The sequence below is a fragment of the Labeo rohita genome, chromosome 17 (genome assembly GCF_022985175.1).
Source record: "Labeo rohita strain BAU-BD-2019 chromosome 17, IGBB_LRoh.1.0, whole genome shotgun sequence".
Lineage (NCBI taxonomy): Eukaryota > Metazoa > Chordata > Actinopteri > Cypriniformes > Cyprinidae > Labeo > Labeo rohita.
The window spans coordinates 28,307,920-28,332,758 of NC_066885.1; the positions used below are offsets into that span (position 1 = coordinate 28,307,920).

The following is a 24,839-nucleotide window of genomic DNA, read 5'->3' on the forward strand; positions in this document are numbered from 1 at the left end:
CATAAATAAAGCGATTTACTGTTTTTATAAAAAAATCTTCTGGTCTGTAGTAAAAATAACACTTTCCTGTAGCTGCGTGGATGATCTGTGCAGTCGCTGCGCAGAGCGGATGCTCGTGAACACACCGCGTGGAGCAGCGCGCAAGAGAGTGCGCAGTCACGAGCGTGTTTGTAAACATCATCATTAGCCTTATAAGCAGACAAACAGAGATGCTGCTTTCACACGATCCGACAGCCACTCATAATGCACACGAGGACTCCCATCTTCAGTTTAATATAGCTGTTATTACTAAGCGATGCAGCAGTTGAATAGACAAACTTGATTGAAGATATGAAGGATTGTGTTTAGCCAGCATGCTAGTTCACCCTAAGCCAAGGAACAACGGTTAGTCAGCTATTTTGTAATACAGGTAAGTTATTTACCTTTGTCATTCTGATTTTGAATGGCCACAGCAGAGACGGTCAAAACGTAGCCCTTTTTTGCTGTTGTTCAGCGTGACTCTATGATTTGGCATTGTTAGCTACCAAACAAACTCACTAACCTTAAGGGAATTGCGCAAACAGTGGTGGTCATCATACTGTATATGTAGATATGGGCCAGACAGGAACGTCAGTCATGCCAGACAAACAAGTACAACTGCATGCCATTTATAATTAAATCATCATAACCAGACTTTCTGATGCTATAGTACTAGAGTACTAGAGTTAATGCCAGTCATTTACTGTCAGTTGATGGGTTTGACAATGTAATCTTAGGCTCTAGAAGTCCTTTGCATCAGTGTATTGAATTACTAGTTCTGCAGATGTAATTTGTTCAGACAGCCACATCAGTTGGAGGTCTGCATTAGTCAGCTAGTGTCAGAATGTATGTTTATACTGAAAGATTGTCATCAACAGCCCTTCACTGAATAATTGTGTGGGTGTGTTTCCAGCAAAACAGTGTTGGAGTCCCTGAGGATAAAGATTTATTTAATAAATCCCAGAAGGATTTTTGACACTTGTGTATATTATGTGTTTTATAGATTGTCTGACTTTAATGCATACTGTTCAAGCTTAATGCAAACTAATGTTTAACTGGAATCAGGATGATTATCGTTAACTAAAAAAAAAAAAAAAAATATATATATATATATATATATATATATTTTTTTTTTTTTTTTTTTTTTTTTTTTTGCTACTTGAAATAAAATAAATGCTAACTGAAATAAAATAATTATTAGAGAAGAAAAAAAAATACTCATATTTTCCTGAGGCTTATTTTTATTTTTTAATTTCTTTTTTCCTGAGGTTAATAAGCCCTATTTTATTTCTCATATTCCTTTAGCTTAAAGGTAAAGTTCACCCAAAAATGAAAATTACTCACCCTCATGTCATTCTCTCGGATTTCATCAAAAATATCTTAATTTGTGTTCAGAAGATGAACAAAGGTCTTGCAGGTTTGGAACAACATGAGGGTGAGTAATTAATGAGAGAATCTTCATTTTTGGTTGAACTATCCCTTTAAGTTTAAGTACTAAAAAAAGCTACAACTAATAACTAATTATTTATAGACATAGTTAAAAAATTAAAACAATAAAAATGAAAGCAATAATACAAATCCTAAGAACACATAACAAAATTACTGAAATTCTAATCAAAATAAAATCTAATTTCAAATATTTACAAAAATGTAATGTCTTAATGTCTTAATTTTTTTTCAGTACACACTGAACCCAAAAGCCGGTCAGGATGCCTTGGCCATTTTCTGAGTCTATTAAGAAGCGGGCCTGCAGGTACCTGCTGCATCGATATCTTGGTAATTTCCTCCAGGAGAAGCTCAGTTTGGATCAGCTTAGTCTAGACCTCTATCAAGGCACGGGTTCTCTTGCTCAAGTGCCGCTGGACAAATGGGTACGTTCTGTACATTTGTGCTATTGACCCCATTTTGATTCTTAGATTATACCATGCACCTGACTCAGCTGAACACATAATTAAATGGAAATTTGATTAAAGATGTCTTATCTTATTCCTGCACTAATGGGATCTCACTTTTCATTAGTGGATATAACTGGGAGTGGTTTTCTTGATAGTATTTTCAACTTATCCACAAGTAATCATTAAAAAAGACTTTTATACACTGTGGACCATTAGTAACTTTCATATTTCATGCATCTTCAGTCCCTGAATGAGATCCTGGAGTCTGTGGATGCTCCATTTGAGGTGAGTGAGGGCTTCATCCAGGCCATTTCTCTAACTGTGCCATGGGCCTCACTGCTCCAGGACAACTGTGCACTGGAAGTAAGGGGCTTGGAGATGGTGTTCAGGCCAAGACCTCGAATGGGTAGGAAACTCATCTTTAAAACTGCATTCTTTTCAGATGGCATGTCATGAATTTGACTGATGTATTGATTGCAGTGCTACATATTCAAAAATTCTGTGTTTGTTCTTATTTACAATATTTTTACTCTCTAATTTATTCATATTTGATTCTTTATATTGTATACTGTTTTATTTTTAATAATGTATCTTCTAAAAAATTTTATATTGAATTTAATGAAATTATTTCATAATACTTTTTTTTCTTTACTTTCTCTGTACATTTATTTTAAAGTTGAGATGTAACAAGTAGATGTACATCTGAGTGAAACAGAATATTGGAAAATAAATATCATTTGATGATTAGAGGGAGATCTGAATGCAAGCTTGCAGTTGTTTGTAGGAGGAGAGATCTCATCTCTCATATTTCAGTTAAAAAGTGTGAAGTCAAATATAAAAAAGAAATATATATTACCAGTTAAATGTTTTTTTTTTTTTTTTTTTAGCAGTAAGATTTTTAATGTTGTTTTTTTAAAAAAGAAGTCTCTTCTGTTCACCAAGCCTGCATTTATTTATTTTCAAAGTACAGCAAAAAACAGTAAAATTTTGAAATATTTTTACTATTTAAAATAACTGTTTTCTATTTTAATATATTTTAAAATGTCATTTATTTCTGTGAGAATAAATTTTCTGCAACATTACTCCAGTCTTCAGTGTTACATGATCCTTTTTTTAATTATTATCTTATTTAAATATTATTTAAAATAATTCTTTGATAAATAGAAAGATACAAAGATCAGAATTTATCTGACATTATACACTATATCATTCAAAAGCTTTGAGTCAGTATTTTATTTTATTTATTTACTGTTATATATCAAGAATGCTTTAAATTGATCGAAAGCAATGATAAAGACATTTCTAGTGTTACAGAAGATTTCTCCGTCAGACAAATGCTGTTCTGAAATTTCTGTTCATCAAAAAAAAAAAAAAGAGCTGGAAAATTCTAGCTGTTTTCAACATAATTATAATAATAAATGTTTCTTGAGCAGCAAATCAGAATATTTGAATGATTTCTGAAGAATCATGTTACTGGAGTAATGATGCTAAAAATTAAACTTTGAAATCACAGGAATAAATTACATTTTAAAATCTATTCAAATAGAAAACAGGTATTTTAAATAGTAAAAGCATTTCAGAATGTTACTGTTTTTGCTGTACTTTGGATCAAATAAATGCAGGCTTGGAGAGCAGAAGAGACTTCTTTAAAGAACACTAAAATCTTACTGTTCAAAAACTTTTGGCTGGTAGTGTATGTACAAATTATTTGTTCACAATAAACTAATTTCATAGGATTTATTTAGAAAATACATAGGGTGCATTTCCATTTGATGTCAACCTTAATGTTGTCTTAATGTCCATTGTAAATCTTTTTTAGCATCAGGCATGGAGCCCATGTGCTGGTCCAGCTTCATGACCAGCAGTATGCAGCTGGCCAAAGAGTGTTTAAGCCAAAGACTCACTGATGATCAGGGAGAGAGCCTCCAACCTCTGGAGGGTCTGGAAAAATTTGCTGAGACTATTGAGACAGGTATGCATCTTCCTGTAGACCATAAAATCATTTAAATATACAGTTTATTTATTTATTCATTAACTGATTGATTTCCTAAATGTTTTATAGAGCTGCTAAATCAGATTTTGTCTTTTATTTATTCCTGTTCAATGACTGATCCTTTCCCCTTTCTCTCTGTTAGTGTTGAGAAGAGTCAAGGTCACTTTTGTGGATACTGTCCTGCGGATGGAACACGTTCCTGAAAATTCTAAAACTGGCATTGCCCTTGAACTCCGAATCAATAAGTAAGTTCTAGAGATGTAACTAAATATTTTGATATTACAACATGATATGTTTTCTTTCAAATCATCATGCTGTCTGTACGTTTTGTGATATTTAGGATGATTTACTGTGATGAGAGCGTGGAGGAGGGCTCCAGTGTCAACATCCATCAGCCCACTACATTTGCACATAAAAACCTCACTCTGGAAGGTGCCTCTGTGTTCTGGGATGAGTTTTCAGAATCGGCACGTGCCGGCCTTAAATCATCCCCCACGCAAACAGTAGGTTTATCTGTTCTATTATAATTAAAAATCATCATCCATAAATAGTTGTGCAACCTCAACCTAATCTGACCTTATAGCAGTACAATAACTTATAGCTAAATTAAAACATTTTTGTTGCTCTGTAGCAGTACAATTCCAAAGCCTGCTAAGACATGTTCTGTATACATTAAAGGAGACTGAACCCAAGCTTTCACCGAGTTGGAACCCAAAAATCATCTGTGAGCCTCACCCTCAGTTCCCAGAACCTGTGTCTTCCAGTACACCATTTGAGCCAGTGCAAGTGGGCTGTCTTAGCGGGAAACTGGAGCTGTCCGTGGTTCTGAAGCAAAATGAAGCCATGCCCGGAGCTAAGGTGGGTGGACATTAGGCTTGCTGCGATAGACGGTGATGACTTGCAACTTGTAATTTATTAATTTTATTGGACATCAGGGTGTATGGTCTCCAAACTTTTTTATTAATTTTGCTAATAAACATACTATGTTTCTTACCACAGTTTTTATTTATTTTATTCATTTTGTTAATAAAAGTTATTGTTATAAGTTCTAAAAAAGTTACAGTGAGTTTATAAGTGAGTTTGACGTTGTATTTTGTTGTTGCTCGAATTACATTCAAACAATTGTTGCTGGATTGCCACTAATTCAAAAGTTACAGTAAAATGCGCACAGAGCTTTTACGCTATTGAAAAGCAAGGAAAAGAGGGAATATTCAAATGAACTAAAAACGAACAGTTACTTTACGGCGAGTTGACGCTAATTTGAAAGTGAAAGTAAAATGCGCACACTGCTTTTAAGGTATTTAAAAGCGATGAAAAGCAAGGAAAAGAGAGAAAACTCCTCCCCACCCACCCACGGTGATACTGGTAAAACTGGTGTGAACACATGTATATTAACTGGTGGGAAACTTTCCTCACCGTCACAACCCTAGTGCGTATACCACGCGATTACAAATTTACATTAAGTCTTCATACATTTGAAGTCTTCCTTGGTATAAATATATTGCATTGATTAACTTCCCAAGTGAATCCATCCACTGTGATTGACAACCAGATAGTATTTAAATTCTTTTTGTCTTCATTTTTAATAGTATTTCTGTTATTAAATTTTGTCGTCTTGTATTTTTCTTTAAAATAAATGTCACTTTGTGTGATAATTTTCTTAACTAATGCATTGATGTTAAGGGGGGAAATGACCAAGATTGGCTTTAATAAAACTTTACGGTCTATGCAGTAGAAACCTGAAAGAAAAAAAAATCATGAAATTGGTCTTGGATGACTAGAGCAACCAAAGAAAAATGGCATAGCCTTCCCTTTTTCAAAAAATGTAACACTTTAAAGCTGGTTGAAAATTTGAATTGATCCTTAAAGTGTCCTCATCTAATATTTTTGTTAAAATAAAAGGAATAATGAATTTTTTTTAACAATAAAATTTAACAACTGGTCTTTTCACAGTTGGATATTGATGGGCAGTTTGATTCTCTAATCATGCTGCTTTCACCACAACAAGTCCACCTCTTACTGGACATGTTTGGGGTTTTCTCCAGCTCAGGTGACACATTTTTCTTTTTTGATTTGCCCATATGGTTTCCTCGTTAAATACATTCAGCTATAAATGGTTTCCAGTGAACGTGACGACTGGTTTTATTTTATTGCTTATATACAGCTGGACAGGAGTGGTCTGCTATAGGAAAGGACAGGAAGAGTCGGCCCATGCAGCAGGAGGATGAGTATCGCCTCCACATGGAGCTCAACCGCTGCCTGAAGAAAGACACCATAACAGGTGCCGCTGACCAGGACCTGTTTGAAAGCCAGACAACCAGAACGGTGTCCAGCAGAGGTTAGTTTAGCACATGACATCTTTTACTTATACATTCTTTTTCTGCGCCCCTTAACTACATATTTAATTTGTTTCCTTTCCTATTGGTCGGGCAGAGGACGTCTTTTTCTCCATGGCTGATATGGATATGTCTCACAGCCTATCATCTTTGCCTCCTCTTGGGGATCCGCCCACTGTGGATCTAGATTTGTCTGTAAATAGCAACTACTCTGCCTCCCTGGGGGAGTCGCCATCTGGAAATGTAACCGTAGGTCACCGCTTTTTACATTGAACTCTGTGTTTAATAATTAGTGTTAAATGATCAGTTATGTCACCATTTGTTGGCTGTTTATGATATTACAAGTGCAAAACTTTTGGACACATTCCCTAGACGGTGTGGGATGAATACATGGACGTTCCAAGACAGAAGGAGAAACAGACAAATGAGATGCCACAGCTTTCCAGAGATTCTCAGCTTACCCACAAGATGGTCCGCCAGACATGTGTGTCCCATTATCAGCTTTATGATTTATGTTTATTTTTTAACCTTATGACTATTTTTATACAATCACAACTCTACCCTATGTGTGATCTCTAGCTCATCCAACTAAAGGCCACTGCGATGAGTCCAGGCCTGAGCTGGTACTCAGGCTAACAGTGGGCAGTCTCTGCTTGTCTGTCCTCCATATTGACCCCCTCCCACCGCCAGACTCCTCCCGTAATCCTCTCGCACCAATGGCTTCAGAGTTTTTCCGTATCCTGTCTGTAAATCAACTTCCTGCTGGGAGTTTCCTCCAATCACGAACTGTCTTTGATGAAGCCTGTCCACATGATCATCTCAGGTAAGGTTTCACTTTAAACTAAATTTCAGGATAGTGGTCAAGGAAACATCCCTTACTTGGATGGGTGGCATTGGATGTCAGAGATGAGAGGGAGGTGGAACAGCAATAACTTTGCGGTCAGTCTTTAATGCCTTTAATGCGATCCATTGACTGGGAAAACTGAATCTTGTTACTGGTCTAAAGTAAATTTAAATCTGTTGGTTATTAACATAACAATGTAAGTAATACAGTGCATCCGGAAAGTATTCACAGCACTTCACTTTTTTCACATTTTGTTATGTTACAGCCTTATTCCAAAATGCATTACATTCATTGTTTTGCTTAAAATTCTACAAACAATACCCCATAATGACAACGTGAAAGAAGTTTGTTTGAAATCTTTGCAAATGTATTTAAAAAAAAAAAAAAAAAAGATAAAAAAATTAACATGTACATAAGTATTCACAGCCTTTGCCGTGACCCTCAAAATTGAGCTCAGGTGTATCCTGTTTTCACTGATCATCCTTGAGATGTTTGTACAAGTTGATTGCAGTCCATCTGTGGTAAATTCAGTTGATTGGACATGATTTGGAAAGGCACACACGTCTATATAATGTCCCACAGTTAACAGTGTATGTCAGAGCACAAACCAATCCATGAAGTCCAAGGAATTGTCTGTAGACCTCTGAGACAGGATTGTATCAAGGCACAGATCTGGGAAAGGGTACAGAAATGGAAGAAGTTTGGAACCGAACTGAGCGATCGGAGGAGAAGGACGTTAGTCAGGGAGGTGACAAAGAACCCGATGGTCACTCTGAAAGAGCTCCAGCATTTCTCTGTGGAGAAAGGAGAACTTTCCAGAAGAACAACTGTCTCTGCAGCACTCCACCAATCAGGTCTTGTATGGTAGAGTGGCCAGATGGAAGCCACTCCTCAATAAAAGGCACATGACAGCCTGCCTGGAGTTTGCCAAAATGCACCTGAAGGACTCTCAGACAATGCGAAACAAAATTCTCTTGTCTGATGAAACAAAGATTAAACTCTTTGGCCTGAATGCCAAGCGTCATGTCTGGAGGAAACCAGGCACCGCTCATCACCTGGCCAATACCACCCCTACAGTGAAGCATGGTGGTGACAGCATGGTGCTGTAGAGATGTTTTTCAGCGATAGGAACTGGGAGACCAGTCAGGATTGAGGGAAAGATGAATACAGCAATGTGCAGAGACAGCCTTGATGAAAACCTGCTCCAGAGCACTCTGGACCTCAGACTGGAGCGATGGTTCATCTTTCAACAGGACAACAACCCTAAGCACACAGGCAAGATAACACAGGAGTGAATACGGGACAACACTGTGAATGTCCTTGAATGGCCCAGCCAGAGCCCAGACTTGAAACCAATTGAACATCTCTGGAGAGATCTGAAAATGGCTGTGAACTGATACTTTCCATCCAACCTGATGGAGCTTGAGAAGTCCTGCAAAGAAGAATGGGAGAAACTGCCCAAAAATAGGTGTGCAAAGCTTGTAGCATCATACTCAAAAAGACTTGAGGCTGTAATTTGTGCCAAAGGTGATTGAGCAAAGGCTGTGAATACCTATGCACATGTGATACTCTTCGTATGCAATGTAGGTAAATAAATGTTTAAAAAAATTAGCATGTCAAAGGGAACAAGAAAGGACCTAAGACCGTGCCTTGTGGAACACCATACTTAACCTATGCTTGGGCATGCCACTGAAGATAGCAGAAAATTTAAAATGCATTTTTTCATCTTCAGGTTCATTGGTCAGGGATTAAAGGTGACGTACGAGCACTGTCAAGGCTCCAGTGTACGTACGCTAAACACAGATCTCTCTCTGAGCCAGCTGGAGCTTTTAGAATGTCTGTACTCTACTGACAGCCACACTACACAGAGTGGAGCCCAGTACACAGAGGTGTTTTTTTTGTCAGTTAACAAACATAATATGTGCACAGAATAGTTCTCTAATATAATAACAATGATCTTTGTCTCTTGTGTCAAATATTAGCTTCTTACATTCGATGTCTCAGCCAGTACTGATTCTCCACCTCCTATATGCCTACATTTACTCTACAAACTAACAGAACGCAGAGGCCCGCAGGTAACTTCCTGAAATATTGCTGAAGTCTCTTCCTCATGTGAAAGTAAATGACCATATGATTAGGTCTTTGACTGGATATTTAATGCTTCACTTGTTGCATTAATTGTTCAATTTAGAAGTTTTCATTCCCCTTTTTTAATTTTTTTTTTTTTTATCAGGGCGGGCAGGTACGTCTAAGTACTATACCACGTAGGGCAGAACTGCAGGTGGAGCTAGGTAAAGTGCGCTCAGAGTGTGATGTCAGCATTGTAGACAGGCTCAACTCTCTACTCCAGCCTCAGAAACTGGTTACCACAGAGATGATGGCATCTCACATGTACACCTCATACAATAAACACGTCAGTCTGGTAAGTAACTTTAACAACACTTTCTCTGTACTTTATTTTAATTTATTTGCATCTGTTTGCATCTTATGGTGTTTTGTGTTTCCTCACAAGCATAAGGCCTTTGCAGAGGTCTTCCTGGATGATAGTCGTACCCCAGCACACTGCCACGTGTCTGTGTCAATAAATGCACCTCTACTGGTGCTAGTGGTGCGGTTTCCAATCCCAGACCTGCGGTCGGATCAGGAGAGGGGTCCATGGTTTAAGAAGTCACTGCAGAAAGAGCTGCTGCAGCTGGAGCTGGAGGATCTGGAGCTCAAGACGGAGTTCACTGGAGGAAACTCATCAGAGCAGACTAAGATGGAGCTCACTTTCAAAGAGCTCAACGGTACTACTTTATAGACAGAGCCATCCTGGTCAAAGCATAAAAAAATCTTGCATCTTTGCATTTTCAATTTGTACTAAGAGACAAGGAAACTGGCTGGTTTCTGTATAGTTTTCTTGTTTCTTGTGGTCTGTGCAGAAAAATTAAAAACAAACATGACTGCCTTTACAGTATAATGGCACCAATGGATTATCCAGAAGATGCTAAAAAGTAAAAGCTAATTGAGTATGCCAAAAAAAAAAAATGTTAACAAATGATGATATGCTAATATTACAATTATCTTCTTATACAGTTGAGGTCAAAAGTTTACATACACCTTGCAGAATCTGCAAAATGTTAGTTGTATTACAGAAATAAGAATGATTATACAAAATGCATGTTATTTTTATTTAGTACTGACCTGAATAAGATATTTCACATAAAAGATGTTTACATGTAGTCCACAAGAGAAAATAATAGTTGAGTTTTTAAAAATGACCTCATTCAATAGTTTACAAACATTTGATTTTTAATACTGTGTTACCTGAATAATCTGTTTGTTTAGTGATTCATCTTTTGTTTTGAGATCCTTTTTTTCACACTACGGAGAACTGAGGTACTCATGTGCAACTATTACAGAAGGTTCAATTGCTCACTGATGCTTCAGAAGGAAACACAATGCATTAAGAGCCAGGGGTGAAAACTTTTTGAATTTGAAGATCAGGGTAAATTTAATTTATTTGTATCTGGGGAAACATCAAAGTATCTTCTGTAGCTTCTAAAGAGCAGTACTAAATGACAAAACTATGACATTTAGGCAAAATAAGAAAAATGTACATATCTTCATTTTGTTCAAAAGTTTACACCCCTGGCCCTTAATGCATTGATTTTCCTTCTGGAGCATCAGTGAGTTTTTGAACCTTCTGTAATAGTTCCATGTGATTCCCTCAGTTGTCCTCAGTGTGAAAAGATGGATCTCAAAATCATACAGTCACTGTTGGAAAGGGTTAAAATACACAAAAATGCTGAAAAACCGAAGAATTTTGTGGGACCTGAAGGATTTTTTCTGAAGAACAGCAGGCAGTTTAACTGTTCAGGACAAGGAAGGGACTCATGAACAACTATTAAAAAAAAAAAAAAAAAAAAAAGCTGTAGATCATTCAGGTAACAACACAGTAAGAATCAAGTGTATGTAAACTTTTGAACAGGGTCATTTTTATAAATTCAAGCATTATTTTCTCTTGTGGACTATATGTATCATCTTTTATGTGAAATATCTTATTCAGGTCAGCACTAAATAAATAGTATGCGTTTGATAAATGGTAAATATGATAGATGGTAAAATAATTAACATTTTGCAGATTCTGCAAGGTGTATGTAAACTTTTGACCTCAACTGTATATTGCAGATACTAAATACAAAACCTATTTCTAAGCAAAGCTTTTGACGTTACTATACATTTGTATTTTAACACGCTGTTAAATGTACAGTGTGTTTTCTATTCCATTAGGATCATTCCAAGAAGACAAAGATCATCCTGCAGCCAGGTTCTTACGAGTAGCTAACACCATGGAGGAGGACATGACATCCTCCGACTGTGGCAAATTTGACTGGCCCAGGTATGGTGTGCTCTATGTATCCTGTTTTGTTCATGGTCGTTCTATGGATCCTTACTGATAAAATTCATCAAAATACAGAAACTAAAATATGTTCTGTTCTGTATCCATTCAGAGTGGTTCTGAAAGTGAACCCCATGGCTGTGCGCTCCATCTTAGAGCGTGTAACAGCTGAGGAAGAAGAGGAAGAAGCAGACGGTCACTCACAAGAAGAAGAGGAGGAAGAAGAAGGAGCCGCCCACTCCCTGAAGGATGTGTGTGATTTTGGAAAACCAGAGCCGTCCCCCTTTTCCTCACGACGTGTTATGTATGAGAATGAGGAGGTATAGAGATTTTTATTGTCTGATATATGTGACCATGTTATTAATTATCAATAATTAATTATGGGTAATAACTTTCTGCATCACACAGATGGTCATCCCAGGAGATGTGGTGGAGATGACAGAATTCCAGGAAAAAACTATGAGCAACACCCGCTATATCCTTGAGCTGTTTTTTCCCAACGTGCAGCTTTCTTTGCCCAATAAAGGCTTTTATGAAAAACTACACAACAGGTAATTAATGCATGAAGAAAATAGAAAATAAAATCATAGGTGAAACTGCACTCGTCATACACAATCAGCAACAATGTGCTCTTTTTTCAGAATTAATAATGACCTGCTTCTGTGGGAACCCACTGCTCCATCTCCAGTAGAGACAGTGGAGAATATCCCATATGGTGTGGGTCTGTCTGTAGCCAGTCAACTCATTAACACCTACAGCAAAGACAGTTTCAGTCAGTTCAGATCTACTGGCCCTGAGGGTAAAGAACATTTCCCCTTCTGCTCAGTTGAATATTTAGTATTAGAACAGAAATGCATGAACATACTTTTGATACTATGGACAGAACTCTGTTTTAGAAAGAGGTTTTCAGGTATTATTTTCATCTGACATGCTGTGCCTGTTGGTCTTTTGTTCTGGCTTTTTTCGCATTCTGTGTGTGAAGAGGAGGAGAGTGGTTCTGAGGAAGAAATCCTGCAGTATTACACTCCTGCTGAATTGGGCTATAGGAACAGGAGGAAGAAGAGGAGTAAGATGCAGCCTAAGAACTCTCAGAGCCTCTTTTCCATCGTCCTTTCTGTTAACCACGGCCTGCTGGCTCTGCACACACAGCTAAAGGTATTACATCAATATCGCAAAGATGGCTCAATAAAGTCATTATCAAAGTAGTAGTGGTTACATAGTCTTATGTAATGAATGCCCATACTTCCAGCAGGATGATAATAGTATGTTACCAAAAAAACATGGTGAATTCTGGATGGAGGTGAAAAATGGGACGCTGTTTGGTGTGACGCAGCATGAAGGCTACAAAGATCAGCATTATGTCTGCTTCCACACATCTCAGGCCTGCCTCTATCACCATGGTACAAACAAAAAAAGTTTTTGCCTGTTATTTTTTAGTTATGTTATATGATGGTCTGTACAGATTGCTGGTTGTATTATTGTTAATTTTGTAAACAGAAATGTATGCGCATACATCTTTGTATTTTAGTGCTTTAGTGCTTTTTAAAACTCATATCTAAGTCTAATATGCATGCCTGGTGACATGCATTATTGGTCTTTGTTTTATAACATCATGGTGTATTTAATTCCACAGGCACGGTGGAAGGAGATGCCCCTGAGTGGAGTGTTAATCTGCCCTGCAGGACGCGTCCTCATTGGCTGGAGCCTGTGATGTATGCGTCTGAATCTGCCCCGGAGAGGGCGTCACCCTCTGAAGGGCTCAGTTTGGAGCCCCACAGCATGCTGTCTGTTGCTGTTAAAATTTCCTCCCACAACACAGAGCGCAATGTCAAGGTAAACCAAATAATCGCCATAAATAAATGCTTAAAAAAAGTAATAAAAATTAATACTTTTTTTGCAAGATGCAGTGCATTGATTCTGAAATTTCTATTCATCAATGAATCCTGAAAAGAAATATTAATAAGCACAACTGTTTTCAAAATGGATAAAAATAAGAAATGTTTCTTGAGCAGCAAATCAGCCTATTAGATTGATTTCCAAAGGATGTGTCACTATGAACTGAGTTAATAGCAATGGAATATTCAGCTTTGCCACTAGAATAAATTGCATTTTAAAATGTGTTAAAAATAAAACCAAGCATTTATTTGAATTGTCACAATGTTTTGCAGTATTACTGTTTTACTGTATTTTTGATCAAATAAATGCTGTCTTGTGAGCAAAAGAATGTCTTTCACAAAAATGTGAAAATCGAATGTTTTCTTACCGTGTTTGTGTTATTAAACTTGTAACTCGATCTGGTCCGCGTCTTCCTGTACTTTCAGGAGTTTCTCATAGCCATTGGCGTGAGGGGAGTTACGCTGGAGCACAGAGTGGTGCCTTCAAGTCTGGGCTGGTATGACCAGGTAATAAAATATATATATATATATATAGATATATATATATATATATATATATATATATATAGATAGATATATATATATATATAAACCTCATGCAAACCACATGAAACAAAAGTGCCTTTTAAAATGGACTTGTGGGCATCTAAAAAAACAAAAAGTGAAATGATAAGTGAGATCTATTGAATTAAATAATAACATAGCTAACTTGTAGTTCATTAATCTGTGCTAAACATTACTGGTTGTCTTTTCCCTGTAGATAGTTGACTTTTTAAATGTGTCAGATGAGCCGGTGCTTGGGTACACACCCCCATCATCTGTGTCCACCCTCCACCTGCATCTGTGGAGCTGCTCCCTGGACTACAGGTGATATACATTCAGCTAGATCATTTAGGAGGGTCAAAAATTAATGAGGGCTTGTGGCAAAAATGCCCCCATAAATTCAAGGCAAAGGAGCAAAAAAATGCCCTTGCAAAATTAATCATTGTATTACGGCTGTTGCAATTAAAATGAAATGTGAAGATGAGTGAAAATTGTCAATTTGTAGAATTGCATTTAGATTTGCTCATACTGCACCAGACTGCCTTTACGCACTGGTTTGTGCAGCGTTGAGCCTTATAACCAATCACACGCACTTCTGTTGAACTTAGGAATGGATTGCCAATTAGAGGCGCTAAGATTAGTCAGCACTGAAAACACCGGAGCAGTTGATGAGTGTGCATGCTCACAAATTCCCTTCTCATAAACAACACGGTGCAGATACAATGTAAATAAAAGATTAATTTCATAGCTTCAGTGATTAAACTTGTGTTAGACTTGGATAACGTCATGGACTGTCATGCTTGTCTATGTAGCTAGAATGTGACGTGCCCAAAACAAAAACATTTTATTTTGTATTCCATATTAATATTAATAATCATTATTACAATATAAAGAGCAATAATCTATAATAATGACTGTCATAATATTGCAGTATCCTATGAGCTCCTGTTTTTACGTGTATAAGGTAGTTACAATTTTAAACAGTGCATTGTTATTGACAACAGTTTAAATATTTACTAAAGTAATTGGGTAAATTAAAAGTATTTGACATTAAAGGCAACATTTGTTTTTGATAGTAAGGTGATTATAAAAATTGCCCTCACAAATATAAAAAATGCCCGTGGAAATCAATTCCAGGGTGCAAATATTGCACATTAATGAAAATGTTAATTTCTGACCGTAACAAACAAATACAATACAATAACGTAACAAACTTAGCTGTAAAATGTTTGTGTTATTTAAATAAATACAGCTTGTTTTAGTTATTAGATGTTAGTTTGTTTCTATTCAAATTTCAATACTTATACACAGAATGTGTTCATTGTGCTTTTAATTTGAAAGACCATTTGGATCTAAGCAGTAGTTTTCTCTTTCTAGGCCTTTGTATTTACCTGTGAGATCTTTGCTGACGGTGGAGACCTTCAGCATCTCTAGCAGTGTGTCTTTAGATCATTCTTCTTCCAGTCTGAGGTAAAAACCTAAACTGACTCATTTCTAGACATTTTTTCTTTCTGTAATTGAACACTTCCTAGTTAATTTTCTCATACTTTTTTTTTCCTTACAGAATAATTTTAGATGAAGCTGCATTGTTTCTGTCTGACAAGATCAATGCTGTGTCTGTTAATCTGGCACGAGGTGAGAAGTCATACACATCAGTGCAGTTTCAGTGTGATTTTTGGCCACAATTTGGCCATCTGAGACAAATTTTAAAAATCCTAAAAGATTCCTATAATCCTGGGATAAAGTCTGTAGTCTTTGATCGCTGGTTTGACATGTTCACCAACAGCCGATCAATGTCCGTTGCGATAAATTTTACCTCAGATGAAATTCTGGTAGTGTCAGAAGATTTGGTGCACAGTCCTACAGTGTGACTTCTATGATGAACAAACTGTCTTCATTTTTCAAGACAAGCCATGATCAGAATTAATACTAGAGATTTCTTCTAACCACCATAAGCTCTGGCGCTTCCATCCTCTGCCCATGGAATTCCTATGATATGTTGCGTTTGCTATGATAAACACCAGTTGCGCCGCTGTTTTTATTTCTTATTCTTGTGTTTTTAGACTATGTCCAGGTGGTTGATATGGGGACTCTGGAATTGAGGATCACAGCAGTCAAACCAGGACCAGATGGCAAAATGGTATGAAAATCCTCTGTTAAACAAAAAAGGTCATCCGCTCTCTGACACAGAATGTCTTAATTTTTCTTTATTTTGTGCCATTTATCTCTTTAGACGGAGCCAAGGTTTGAGTTGCGTTGCTCAAGTGATGTTATTCACATTCGCACCTGTTCAGATTCCTGTGCCGCTCTTATGAACCTTATTCAGTACATAGCCAGCTATGGAGATTTACTGCCCCCTTCTGGACTGGAGGCCAAACGCAGGAGCTCTAAACACAGGGTGAAGGTTGGTTCATCAAAAACATTCCCTGTGAGTTTAACATGTTGATAATGAGACATTCAATTATGCTTAATTTTTAAAGTTGAACTATCAAAGTAATTATTATCAGAGAATCTTGTCAGATGTTTGATAGTTTTGTTGTTATTAGCATGGTTTGAAGCTATTGTTTGTGGGTAAGTCATAATGTTTCATGTTTGCCAGACTGAAGCAGTGAGTCGTCCACCAGCTCAGGCTCCTTTGCTTCCTGAAGCGGAGCAGCAGATTCTTCAGGATCTAATGAGTGACGCAATGGAAGAGACAGACAGTCTGCAAAGTCATGCACTGCAACAAAACGGTCAGACTCTGCTTTGATTTTATTTTTTAATTTAATTAATTTAATTTTATTATTATTATTTTTTTTAAGCCATGCATTAAACAACATTTGTTATCTCATTTACTAATGCAATCTGAGTGATACAGCATATTAAGTGATTAAAAAATGTATGGCAGTGCTTGATATTTAAAATCAGAAATTTATTGGTTGCCATTGAATATCAGAACTGAAACCGGTATCCAAGTTATATTTTTATTTTATTTTATTTTTTTCTTTGGAATAATATACCAATTAATCAGTACAGTCAGACCAAGAAGGTGCATATATTAAAAAAAAATAAATTTTGATTTCAGCTTTGATTTTTAAAAACTATTGTTTTTTGTTTTTTTTTGTAGTGATTGTGTTGCAACCATCTTTTCCCTCTTATCTTAAATATTCTATTTATCTCTCTCACATTTAGTGTTGTTATTGTTAACTAAAACTAAAGCTGTTAAATATTTGTTTTTGTTAATTAAAATAAATCTGAAATAATATATTAATAATAGATAAAAAATTAAACAATATTAAAATAAGTTCTAAATAAAAATGTATATTATTATAATAAGTACTAAAATAAATGAAACTGAAATAAAAAATAAATAAACTAAAGCTGAATAGAAATATTTTAAACTAATAAAAAATGACAGAAGCACATGCCAAAATTTCAAAAATGAAAATATAAAAATAACAGTTAACTGAAAATATTAATAAATACTAATAATAGTATTAAAAAAAATAATACTAAAATAACACTTCTCAAATTTGAATCTGCCTGTCGTTTGTATAGGTGTCAACGAAGACCATTCACATGATCATGAGCCGCCCCGTTCGGATCTCTTTCTTTTCCCTGATGAGAGCGGAAACCTGGGGCAGGAACCAAGTCCTACTTACCCAACCTTGCACTCCCCACTCATCTCTCCTCCTGCCCCTACTTTGCTCCAAGACACTGATGACTTCTGCATCTTGGATACGCCAGGCTCCAGAGTACTGGTGAGCTCTTTACTTCATCAATATTTCAGGCATAGAAGCTTTTACGAAAGGTAACAGCATTACAGATGTGCTGCTCTTATTCTTCTAAAGCCACACAATACCTTTGCGTGAGGAACTGACTGAATTTAAAGAGATTATTTGCATTTTTGGATGGACTTGATGAAAATGTTTTGTCTGTTAGGAAAGGGATGAGGAGCCTGTGGTAAAGAAGCTGATCTCTGAACCCATCCTTGTGAGGGAAGAACATTTCAGTGTCCCTCTGGAGGGCAGCAGCTCTAATAGGGGTCCGCTTCATTTCCCCGTGCCAGAAATCAGATACCTGGTCAAAGAGATCTCTGTAGTGTGGCATCTCTATGGAGGAAAAGACTTTGGTGGTGGTGCACTGTCCTCATCACCAGCTCGCAGTCGAGGGTATATATCTGGAGTAGGGCCACTCCTGATTTAAAATCATGCTTCTTATAAAAACTGCATGTTATAAGTGTATTAAGAGAGCATGTTTGTGTGTGTAGGTGCACTCCTCACAGCTCTCCATCACAGACGCCTGTAAAACAGGTGAGAAGAGGCTCTCGTGCTGGGGGAGGATGGGGCAGAAACCCTGATGTTCTGATGGAGATCCAACTCAGTAAGGTCAGAGAAACATTTATTGTTTTAATCACCAGCCTGCCTAATATTATCTCTGTTCAGTGTTATTTTAGTATCATTTATATACTACTATGGTAATTTTATATATATATATATCTATATCTATATAGATATAGATATAGATATATAGATATAGATATAGATATATATAGATATACACACTACCAGTCAAAAGTTTTTGGACAGTACAATTTCTTTTCTGCTCACCAAGCCTGCATTTATTTGATCCAAAGTACAGCAGCAGTGAAAGCAGTAAAATACAGAAATATTTTTACTATTTAAAATACATTTTTTCTATTTGAATATATTTTAAAATGTAATTTATTCCTTTGATTTCAAAGCTGAAATTTAGCATCATTACTCCGCTCACATGATCCTTCAGAAATCATTCTAATATTCTGATTTGCTGCTCATTTATTATTATTATTATTATTATTATTATTATTATTAGTTCAGAAGAACAGCATTTATCTGAAATAGAAATCTTTTGTAACATTAGAAATGTCTTTATCATCACTTTTGATCAATTTAAGCATCCTTACTAAATTGCTAGAAGTAATAATTTCTATAATTTCTTTCTCCCCACCAAAAAAAATATAAATGGATCAGATAAATGCTGATAAATAGATCAGATAAATGCTGATCTTTTGGTCTTTCTATTCATCAAAGAATCCTGAAAAAATGTACTCAACTGTGCAAATATTTATGATAATATTAATAATAATAATACATGTTTCTTAAACAGCAAATCAGTATATTAGAATGATTTCTGAAGTACCATGTGACACTGAAGACTGGAGAAATTATGCTGAAAATTTTGCTTTGATCACAGGAATAAATTACATTTTTAAATGTATTCAAATAGAAAATTTTATTTACAAAATAAAATACTTTTGCTGTATTTTAGATAAAATAAATGTTGGCTTAGTTAGCAGAAGAGAAAAAAAATTTGATTGGTAGTGTATACAATTATTTTTTTTTAAATATATATTTTTAGTTTAGTTTAAATTTTTTTTTGTAATGCTTCGTAATTTTTAATAGCTATTAATTTTCTAAATAGTGTCTTTTTTTTCTAAAAATTTAATAGTATTATATTTTTATTTCAGTTTTAGTTTGTCATTTTAATCATCTGTCTGCCTACACAATATATGAATTTTGTTAAGTGTTATTTTTGAATTATTTAGGTAGTATTATAGTTTAGGTTTTTTTTTTGTTTGTTTCAATTTCAATTTGTTTAATTTTTAGTAATTTATGTGCCATTTTCATAGTTTTTTTTATTTGTTATTTAATATTTTTCATTTGTTTATTTCAGTTTGTTTTCCGTTAAAATTTCAGTACTTAAACTAATTGCGAAGGCATCAATTCAAAATTATTTATTTAAAATTTTTCATCTAATCTCAATATGTTTTACTTCAGCTTTATTTAAATTAACAAAATGTTTTATTTATTTATTTATTTAGTTAATGATATGAACACTTGTAAGATTATTCCGCAATAAATCATCTAACAATCTAATTCAGTAAACTAAAATACACTACGATCCTTCCTTTTACATTAGGTGCGTTTCCAGCATGAGGTGTATCCTCAGATGGCTCCAGAGGCAGGAGCAGTTTTGACGGAGCAGCCTGTGTCCAGACAGGTGTTCTCAGTGCAGGATCTGGAGATACGAGACAGGCTGGCCTCTTCCATGATGAACAAGTTCCTCTATCTATACTCCAGTAAAGAGATGCCCAGGAAAGCTCACTCCAACATGGTACGATCAAATACACACATTATGATGTACATAATCTACAGGTAGTGTGTATGGTTTCTAACGGATTAAATGATGTTGTCTGAAATGCGGATGTGCTGTCTGTGTATATCAGTTGACTGTCAGAGCCCTGCATGTGTGTCCAGAAGCAGGACAGGCACCTCAGGAGTGCTGTCTACGTGTGTCACTAATGCCCCTCCGGCTAAACATTGATCAGGTACAGAACAAAACTGTTCAACAATTCACCTTAAATCATGTTTTTAAAAGCATAGTTTTTTTAAAGCATAGTTCAAAGTGATGACTAAATGCTAGGAGCCCCACATTTTCATCTCTTTATTTTTTTTTCTTGTTCTTTTTTTATGTATAGGATGCATTGTTCTTCCTGAAGGACTTCTTTAGCAGTCTGGCAGCAGAGGTTGAGTTGTTTTCCCCACCAGAACAGGAAGGTAACAGTCAATATGCAAAATACTCTGAGAACCTTGGAAACATTGTTCCAAATGCTGAGTAAGCTGCTTACCTAGTCAACATTATGAAGAGAAGTGGTCTTGACACAAAGACTGTTCCAAAGAAAATGTGCTGCATTTTTCTCATGTTGTAATTGCCGTAATTACTGCTACTACTAACAGATCATCTCCATATTTTTTTGTCAAAAAAAAAGTCTGTGTAAAGACAGCAAACCTTCTCACTAGATCTTGCAACAGATATTATTTCCTGCAAGCAGTTGTTTAATCTACATAACTATTTATTGATCTGTTGTAGTGTTCTGTGTGTCAGTAAAGAAGCCTCCTGTCCCTGAGGTTTCCTGCAATTTTTCCAAGTACAATGGTGCAGCGGGTCAAGACCCTGCGCCTATCATCTCAGTGCCAACACAAAGTCGCTCCAGTCCAAGCCTCATCCACACCTGCAGCCAAGACAGCACTGCTGAGCCAGACACTGCCTCCACATCTTTCACTGACCAGCCCATATTCTTCAGGTGTGTGAGAGAAATTTAGAGTATTCCTAACCATCTGCATCCATCTACAACAGGGGTGTCCAGTCCTGCTTCTGGAGAGCCACTTTCCTCCAGAGTTTAGCTCCAAAACACCTGCCTGGAGGTTTGTAGCAAAGCCACTGTAAGGCAAGCCTGCAACCTTTAGTTAAAAAAACATAATTCATTAGGGTCTGATTCATTAGGGTCTTAATGAAAAGTCTATAATATACTTTGGTTAAAAATTCTCAATGGTAGTGTAAAACAACACCCTTTTTACCTTGCCAAAAATTAGCTCGTTCTGGTCGAGGCTGCTTTAAATGCAAATGAGCTCTGCTCGCCCCGCCCCCCTCTCTTCTCTCTGTGGAGTGACGAGCATGTTTACTTTACCTGCATTTAGCCGTGTTTAGCTGCTGAACTTGCTAACTAGCAAACCATTAGGAAAGGCGATCGCAAAGATTCATAAAAAAACCTTTATACTCACTTCTGCTGTAAGTGAAGCTGGATCATGAATGATTCGCACGAACATAGATGGATGTATGTAGATCGGGAGGCGCATTCCCTTCACAAACAAATGTAGTTCACTGCATCTTCAGCAGCTCAGATGTCGGGAGTAAATGACGACCACTACATTCATTATTACATCCAGCAACACAACACCTCAATCGCTCAATTCTTGTCTAACTTACATCCCTGCAGCGGCATCAAAACATGGAGGTTGGACTGTTACAACTAATCTGAGGTAAAATGCTCATGTCAATCAACTATCATGGGAGCGGCTTCTGTCAGTGTGACGCCACAACGACAAGCATCTGAGAATGGCTCGATTTGAAAACGGGAATATTATTTTTACAGATTAATTAAAAACCACTGCATGGATTTTTTTTCACATTATAGGGTAGATTTGTACATGCACTGCCAACACACATTAATGTTCAAACAACATGTAAAAGTGAACTTAGCATCCGGTGACCCCTTTAAAGAATTGACACCCTATTGGCTAATCAGCTAATGTTTTACACTAAACAAAACTTTTTAAAGTTTACACCAAAAAAAAAAAGGTTTGTAATGTGATTGGTTATCAGGGCACATGTGATCCAAGTTGACCGTTACGCATTCTCCAATAGTAAGTAATACAGCCCCTCTCATCTCTCAATAGCAAGACAATCTCTGTTTGTAGTGATCCTGAAGACCTAATTTGGCTGGTTCAGGAGGGTTTAATTAGGGCTACATCTAAACTCTGCTAGAAGGTGGCCCTCTAGAACCAGGATCGGATACTTCTGATCTACAGCAATCTACATTTTAACATTTCAAATTCTTTAGGTATAAGTTAATCAGTAACTGCAAACCAGAATTTATTTACCTGTGTTGTTTTCCAGAGAGTTTCGATTCACTTCAGAGGTGCCAATTCGATTAGACTACCATGGAAAACACATGGCCATGGAGCAGGTGAGCTATCTACAGAATCCATGACAAACAATTCTTTTTTTTTTTTTTTTTGCATGCATGCATTTGGCCTTAGTGTTTTTACGTATGTTGGATTGTGAATTATGTTACAAGCACAGTGAAACAATATATTAGTAATGATTAGTCAGAAAAACTGTTGTTCTTGACATGCAAAAATGAACATGAATCAGTCAAGCAACGCTCTGAAAACTGAACTGTATTGTTATAATAAATTTTTCTACAAAATAAGCTTGTAGGTTTAATTTGCTTTTAGTAAATGCTCTATAAAAGTATTATAATATGATATGTGGATATAATGTTTGTTTCTTATTCCTCAGGGCACATTTGCTGGTATTGTGATTGGACTGACACAACTGAACTGCTCAGAGCTTAAATTACGGCGCCTGTGTTACAGACAAGGGTAGGAAAAATACAGCATTTCAAAAAAGTTTTTATTATGTTCACTATGTGTTTATGATGTTATGTATTTCAGCCATTTTATTTAAGATAATTTGTATTTTATTTTATTTTATTTTTTGTCAGATTACTGGGTGTTGACAAGCTCTTTTCATATGCTATTAATGAGTGGCTGAATGACATAAAGAAGAACCAGTTGCCGGGACTTCTGGGAGGCGTGGGGCCCATTCATTCCCTGGTGCAGCTAGGTTAGCACAACACATTCCTACACACACTGTGTAGTTCTGTTGTGACGTGCTATTGACCAAATATTAAAATGGGTGTCTGTAAGAAATAATCACTTAATTTACATGACTAAGCAGTGTTTCCCTCTTTTGCTGCTACAGTTCAGGGTTTTAGGGATCTGGTTTGGCTGCCCATTGAGCAATACCGTAAGGATGGAAGAATAGTGCGTGGCTTTCAGCGTGGCACAGCCTCCTTCGGAACCTCCACCGCAATGGCAGCTCTGGAGCTCACCAATCGGATGGTGCGAACAATACAGGTAAACTGATTTCTTTGTGTTGAAAACAATTATTGCGGAGTGTCTCATAAAGAGGTAGTTTGTAATATTTTATAATGTATTCATCAAGTTTTCATCAACATATGACAGTGGCAAACATAAACACATTAATTATACTGATCACATTAAAATCAATTTGCTTTACTTATCCGTAAATGATTTCTGATCTGTTCTATGTGTTTTGTGCAGGCTGCTGCTGAAACTGCTTACGACATGGTATCTCCCGTGCCAGATGAGAAAGAATGCAAAAAGATTAAACGGTACTCCCATTACTGTCTGGCCCATCAGCCTGTGGACCTGAGAGAGGGGGTGGCCAAAGCATACAGCGTAGTAAAAGAGGTATGAGCACTTTGTGCGATAGTCATGATATATATCTGGGCCCTGTACAATTAATTCTAGTAAGTTAACATGAACTTGTTACAACCCCTGGCTCAAAGGGAAGCAACAAAAGGGACACACACACGACTATAACTGAGCTCAAAAAGAAAAGACTTTATTAATCATAAATTAATTCCAAAAACAGGAAAATAATAAAATAAAACAATGTTTCTGTAAGCGTCAGTTTCATCAGTATGTAATGCGGGGTGTCTGAATGAACGTGTAATGTATTGTTGCAGGGTCAGAAAACTAAAACATAAAGCAAACAGAAAGCAAAACCTAAAACATAAGCAAAACGGGGGAAGCAAAGCAAAACCTAAACCAAACAAATAAACTGAAAAGGAGGAGAATCTCAAACAAAGCCTCAAACCCAAATCCCCCCCCATGCTAACACGTCTATCAGCCTCTTTTAAAAGAAGCGTCTCAGCCAGCGTCAGGTGCAGCCAATGAACGGCCCGTCAGATTAAATCGTAGGTGGAGCAACCAGTCACCACGCTCCTAAAATGAACAGACAGGGATTGTCACAAACTCCAAACTGATTTACTTTCTTATTGCACAATTCATCTGCAATTTTAATAATACCACTTTGAAATGCTACAGAAATAAGTTGTGAATGCCAGTTCATGTTGGTAGTTCATCCAAAATAAAAAACTGGCATTTACTCAAACTCATGTCTTCAAAACCCAAATCAAGGTAATTTTAATGAAACTTGAGATTTCTTTCCCTTCACTGAATATTCATTCATTCATTCCTCCACAACTCTTAAACTTCAAGAAGTTCACAAAAGCCCTGTTCGGATGGTAATTGTTTCTCATGTGGATGTTATTTAAAAATAAATTTACATGGCACATCAGTAATAAAACGCTGGATGCGGATGCCGATTTATTCACAGTGGAACGCGCTGCTCATGTGGCCAGTCACATGATTGTCTGCTGTAAATAAAATGAATTTTGTTTACAAATGTATTCTTATTATTGTTAAATGTATTTTAAAAAATACTTATGTAAAATGTATTCTTATTATTCCAATCATATT

At 36.4% G+C, this 24,839-nt stretch overlaps 2 protein-coding genes across 7 annotated transcripts in view; one reads left to right on the top strand and one right to left on the bottom strand.

The window, feature by feature from the left end:
- Positions 1-129, bottom strand: part of gskip (gsk3b interacting protein) — a 6,105-nt gene extending 5,976 nt beyond the window's left edge. The window contains exon 1 of one of the 2 annotated variants that reach the window (XM_051132699.1): positions 1-129. In XM_051132699.1, coding sequence (XP_050988656.1) covers positions 1-3 — 3 coding nt within the window. In that variant the 5' untranslated portion in view covers positions 4-129. The other variant, XM_051132698.1, reaches the window with a different exon arrangement.
- A 26-nt stretch (positions 130-155) lies between these two features.
- atg2b (autophagy related 2B) overlaps positions 156-24,839 on the top strand; it is a 27,895-nt gene continuing 3,211 nt past the window's right edge. Inside the window, exons 1-42 of one of the 5 annotated variants that reach the window (XM_051132693.1) lie at positions 156-409; positions 1,700-1,889; positions 2,157-2,319; positions 3,733-3,885; positions 4,049-4,151; positions 4,247-4,409; positions 4,585-4,764; positions 5,860-5,956; positions 6,071-6,244; positions 6,340-6,491; positions 6,615-6,726; positions 6,822-7,065; positions 8,819-8,975; positions 9,069-9,161; positions 9,320-9,508; positions 9,599-9,872; positions 11,359-11,467; positions 11,580-11,787; positions 11,876-12,018; positions 12,109-12,266; positions 12,450-12,622; positions 12,717-12,867; positions 13,101-13,300; positions 13,789-13,869; positions 14,123-14,229; positions 15,283-15,375; positions 15,470-15,540; positions 15,969-16,045; positions 16,139-16,333; positions 16,505-16,637; positions 17,443-17,645; positions 17,827-18,056; positions 18,155-18,272; positions 19,846-20,040; positions 20,153-20,254; positions 20,405-20,483; positions 20,797-21,010; positions 22,384-22,453; positions 22,789-22,871; positions 22,994-23,115; positions 23,254-23,408; positions 23,616-23,765. In XM_051132693.1, coding sequence (XP_050988650.1) covers positions 1,728-1,889; positions 2,157-2,319; positions 3,733-3,885; positions 4,049-4,151; positions 4,247-4,409; positions 4,585-4,764; positions 5,860-5,956; positions 6,071-6,244; positions 6,340-6,491; positions 6,615-6,726; positions 6,822-7,065; positions 8,819-8,975; positions 9,069-9,161; positions 9,320-9,508; positions 9,599-9,872; positions 11,359-11,467; positions 11,580-11,787; positions 11,876-12,018; positions 12,109-12,266; positions 12,450-12,622; positions 12,717-12,867; positions 13,101-13,300; positions 13,789-13,869; positions 14,123-14,229; positions 15,283-15,375; positions 15,470-15,540; positions 15,969-16,045; positions 16,139-16,333; positions 16,505-16,637; positions 17,443-17,645; positions 17,827-18,056; positions 18,155-18,272; positions 19,846-20,040; positions 20,153-20,254; positions 20,405-20,483; positions 20,797-21,010; positions 22,384-22,453; positions 22,789-22,871; positions 22,994-23,115; positions 23,254-23,408; positions 23,616-23,765 — 6,036 coding nt within the window. In that variant the 5' untranslated portion in view covers positions 156-409; positions 1,700-1,727. Of the gene's footprint in view, positions 410-1,699; positions 1,890-2,156; positions 2,320-3,732; positions 3,886-4,048; positions 4,152-4,246; positions 4,410-4,584; positions 4,765-5,859; positions 5,957-6,070; positions 6,245-6,329; positions 6,492-6,614; positions 6,727-6,821; positions 7,066-8,818; positions 8,976-9,068; positions 9,162-9,319; positions 9,509-9,598; positions 9,873-11,358; positions 11,468-11,579; positions 11,788-11,875; positions 12,019-12,108; positions 12,267-12,449; positions 12,623-12,716; positions 12,868-13,100; positions 13,301-13,788; positions 13,870-14,122; positions 14,230-15,282; positions 15,376-15,469; positions 15,541-15,968; positions 16,046-16,138; positions 16,334-16,504; positions 16,638-17,442; positions 17,646-17,826; positions 18,057-18,154; positions 18,273-19,845; positions 20,041-20,152; positions 20,255-20,404; positions 20,484-20,796; positions 21,011-22,383; positions 22,454-22,788; positions 22,872-22,993; positions 23,116-23,253; positions 23,409-23,615; positions 23,766-24,839 lie in introns of all 5 variants that reach the window. The other 4 variants (XM_051132691.1, XM_051132694.1, XM_051132692.1 and 1 more) reach the window with 4 other exon arrangements.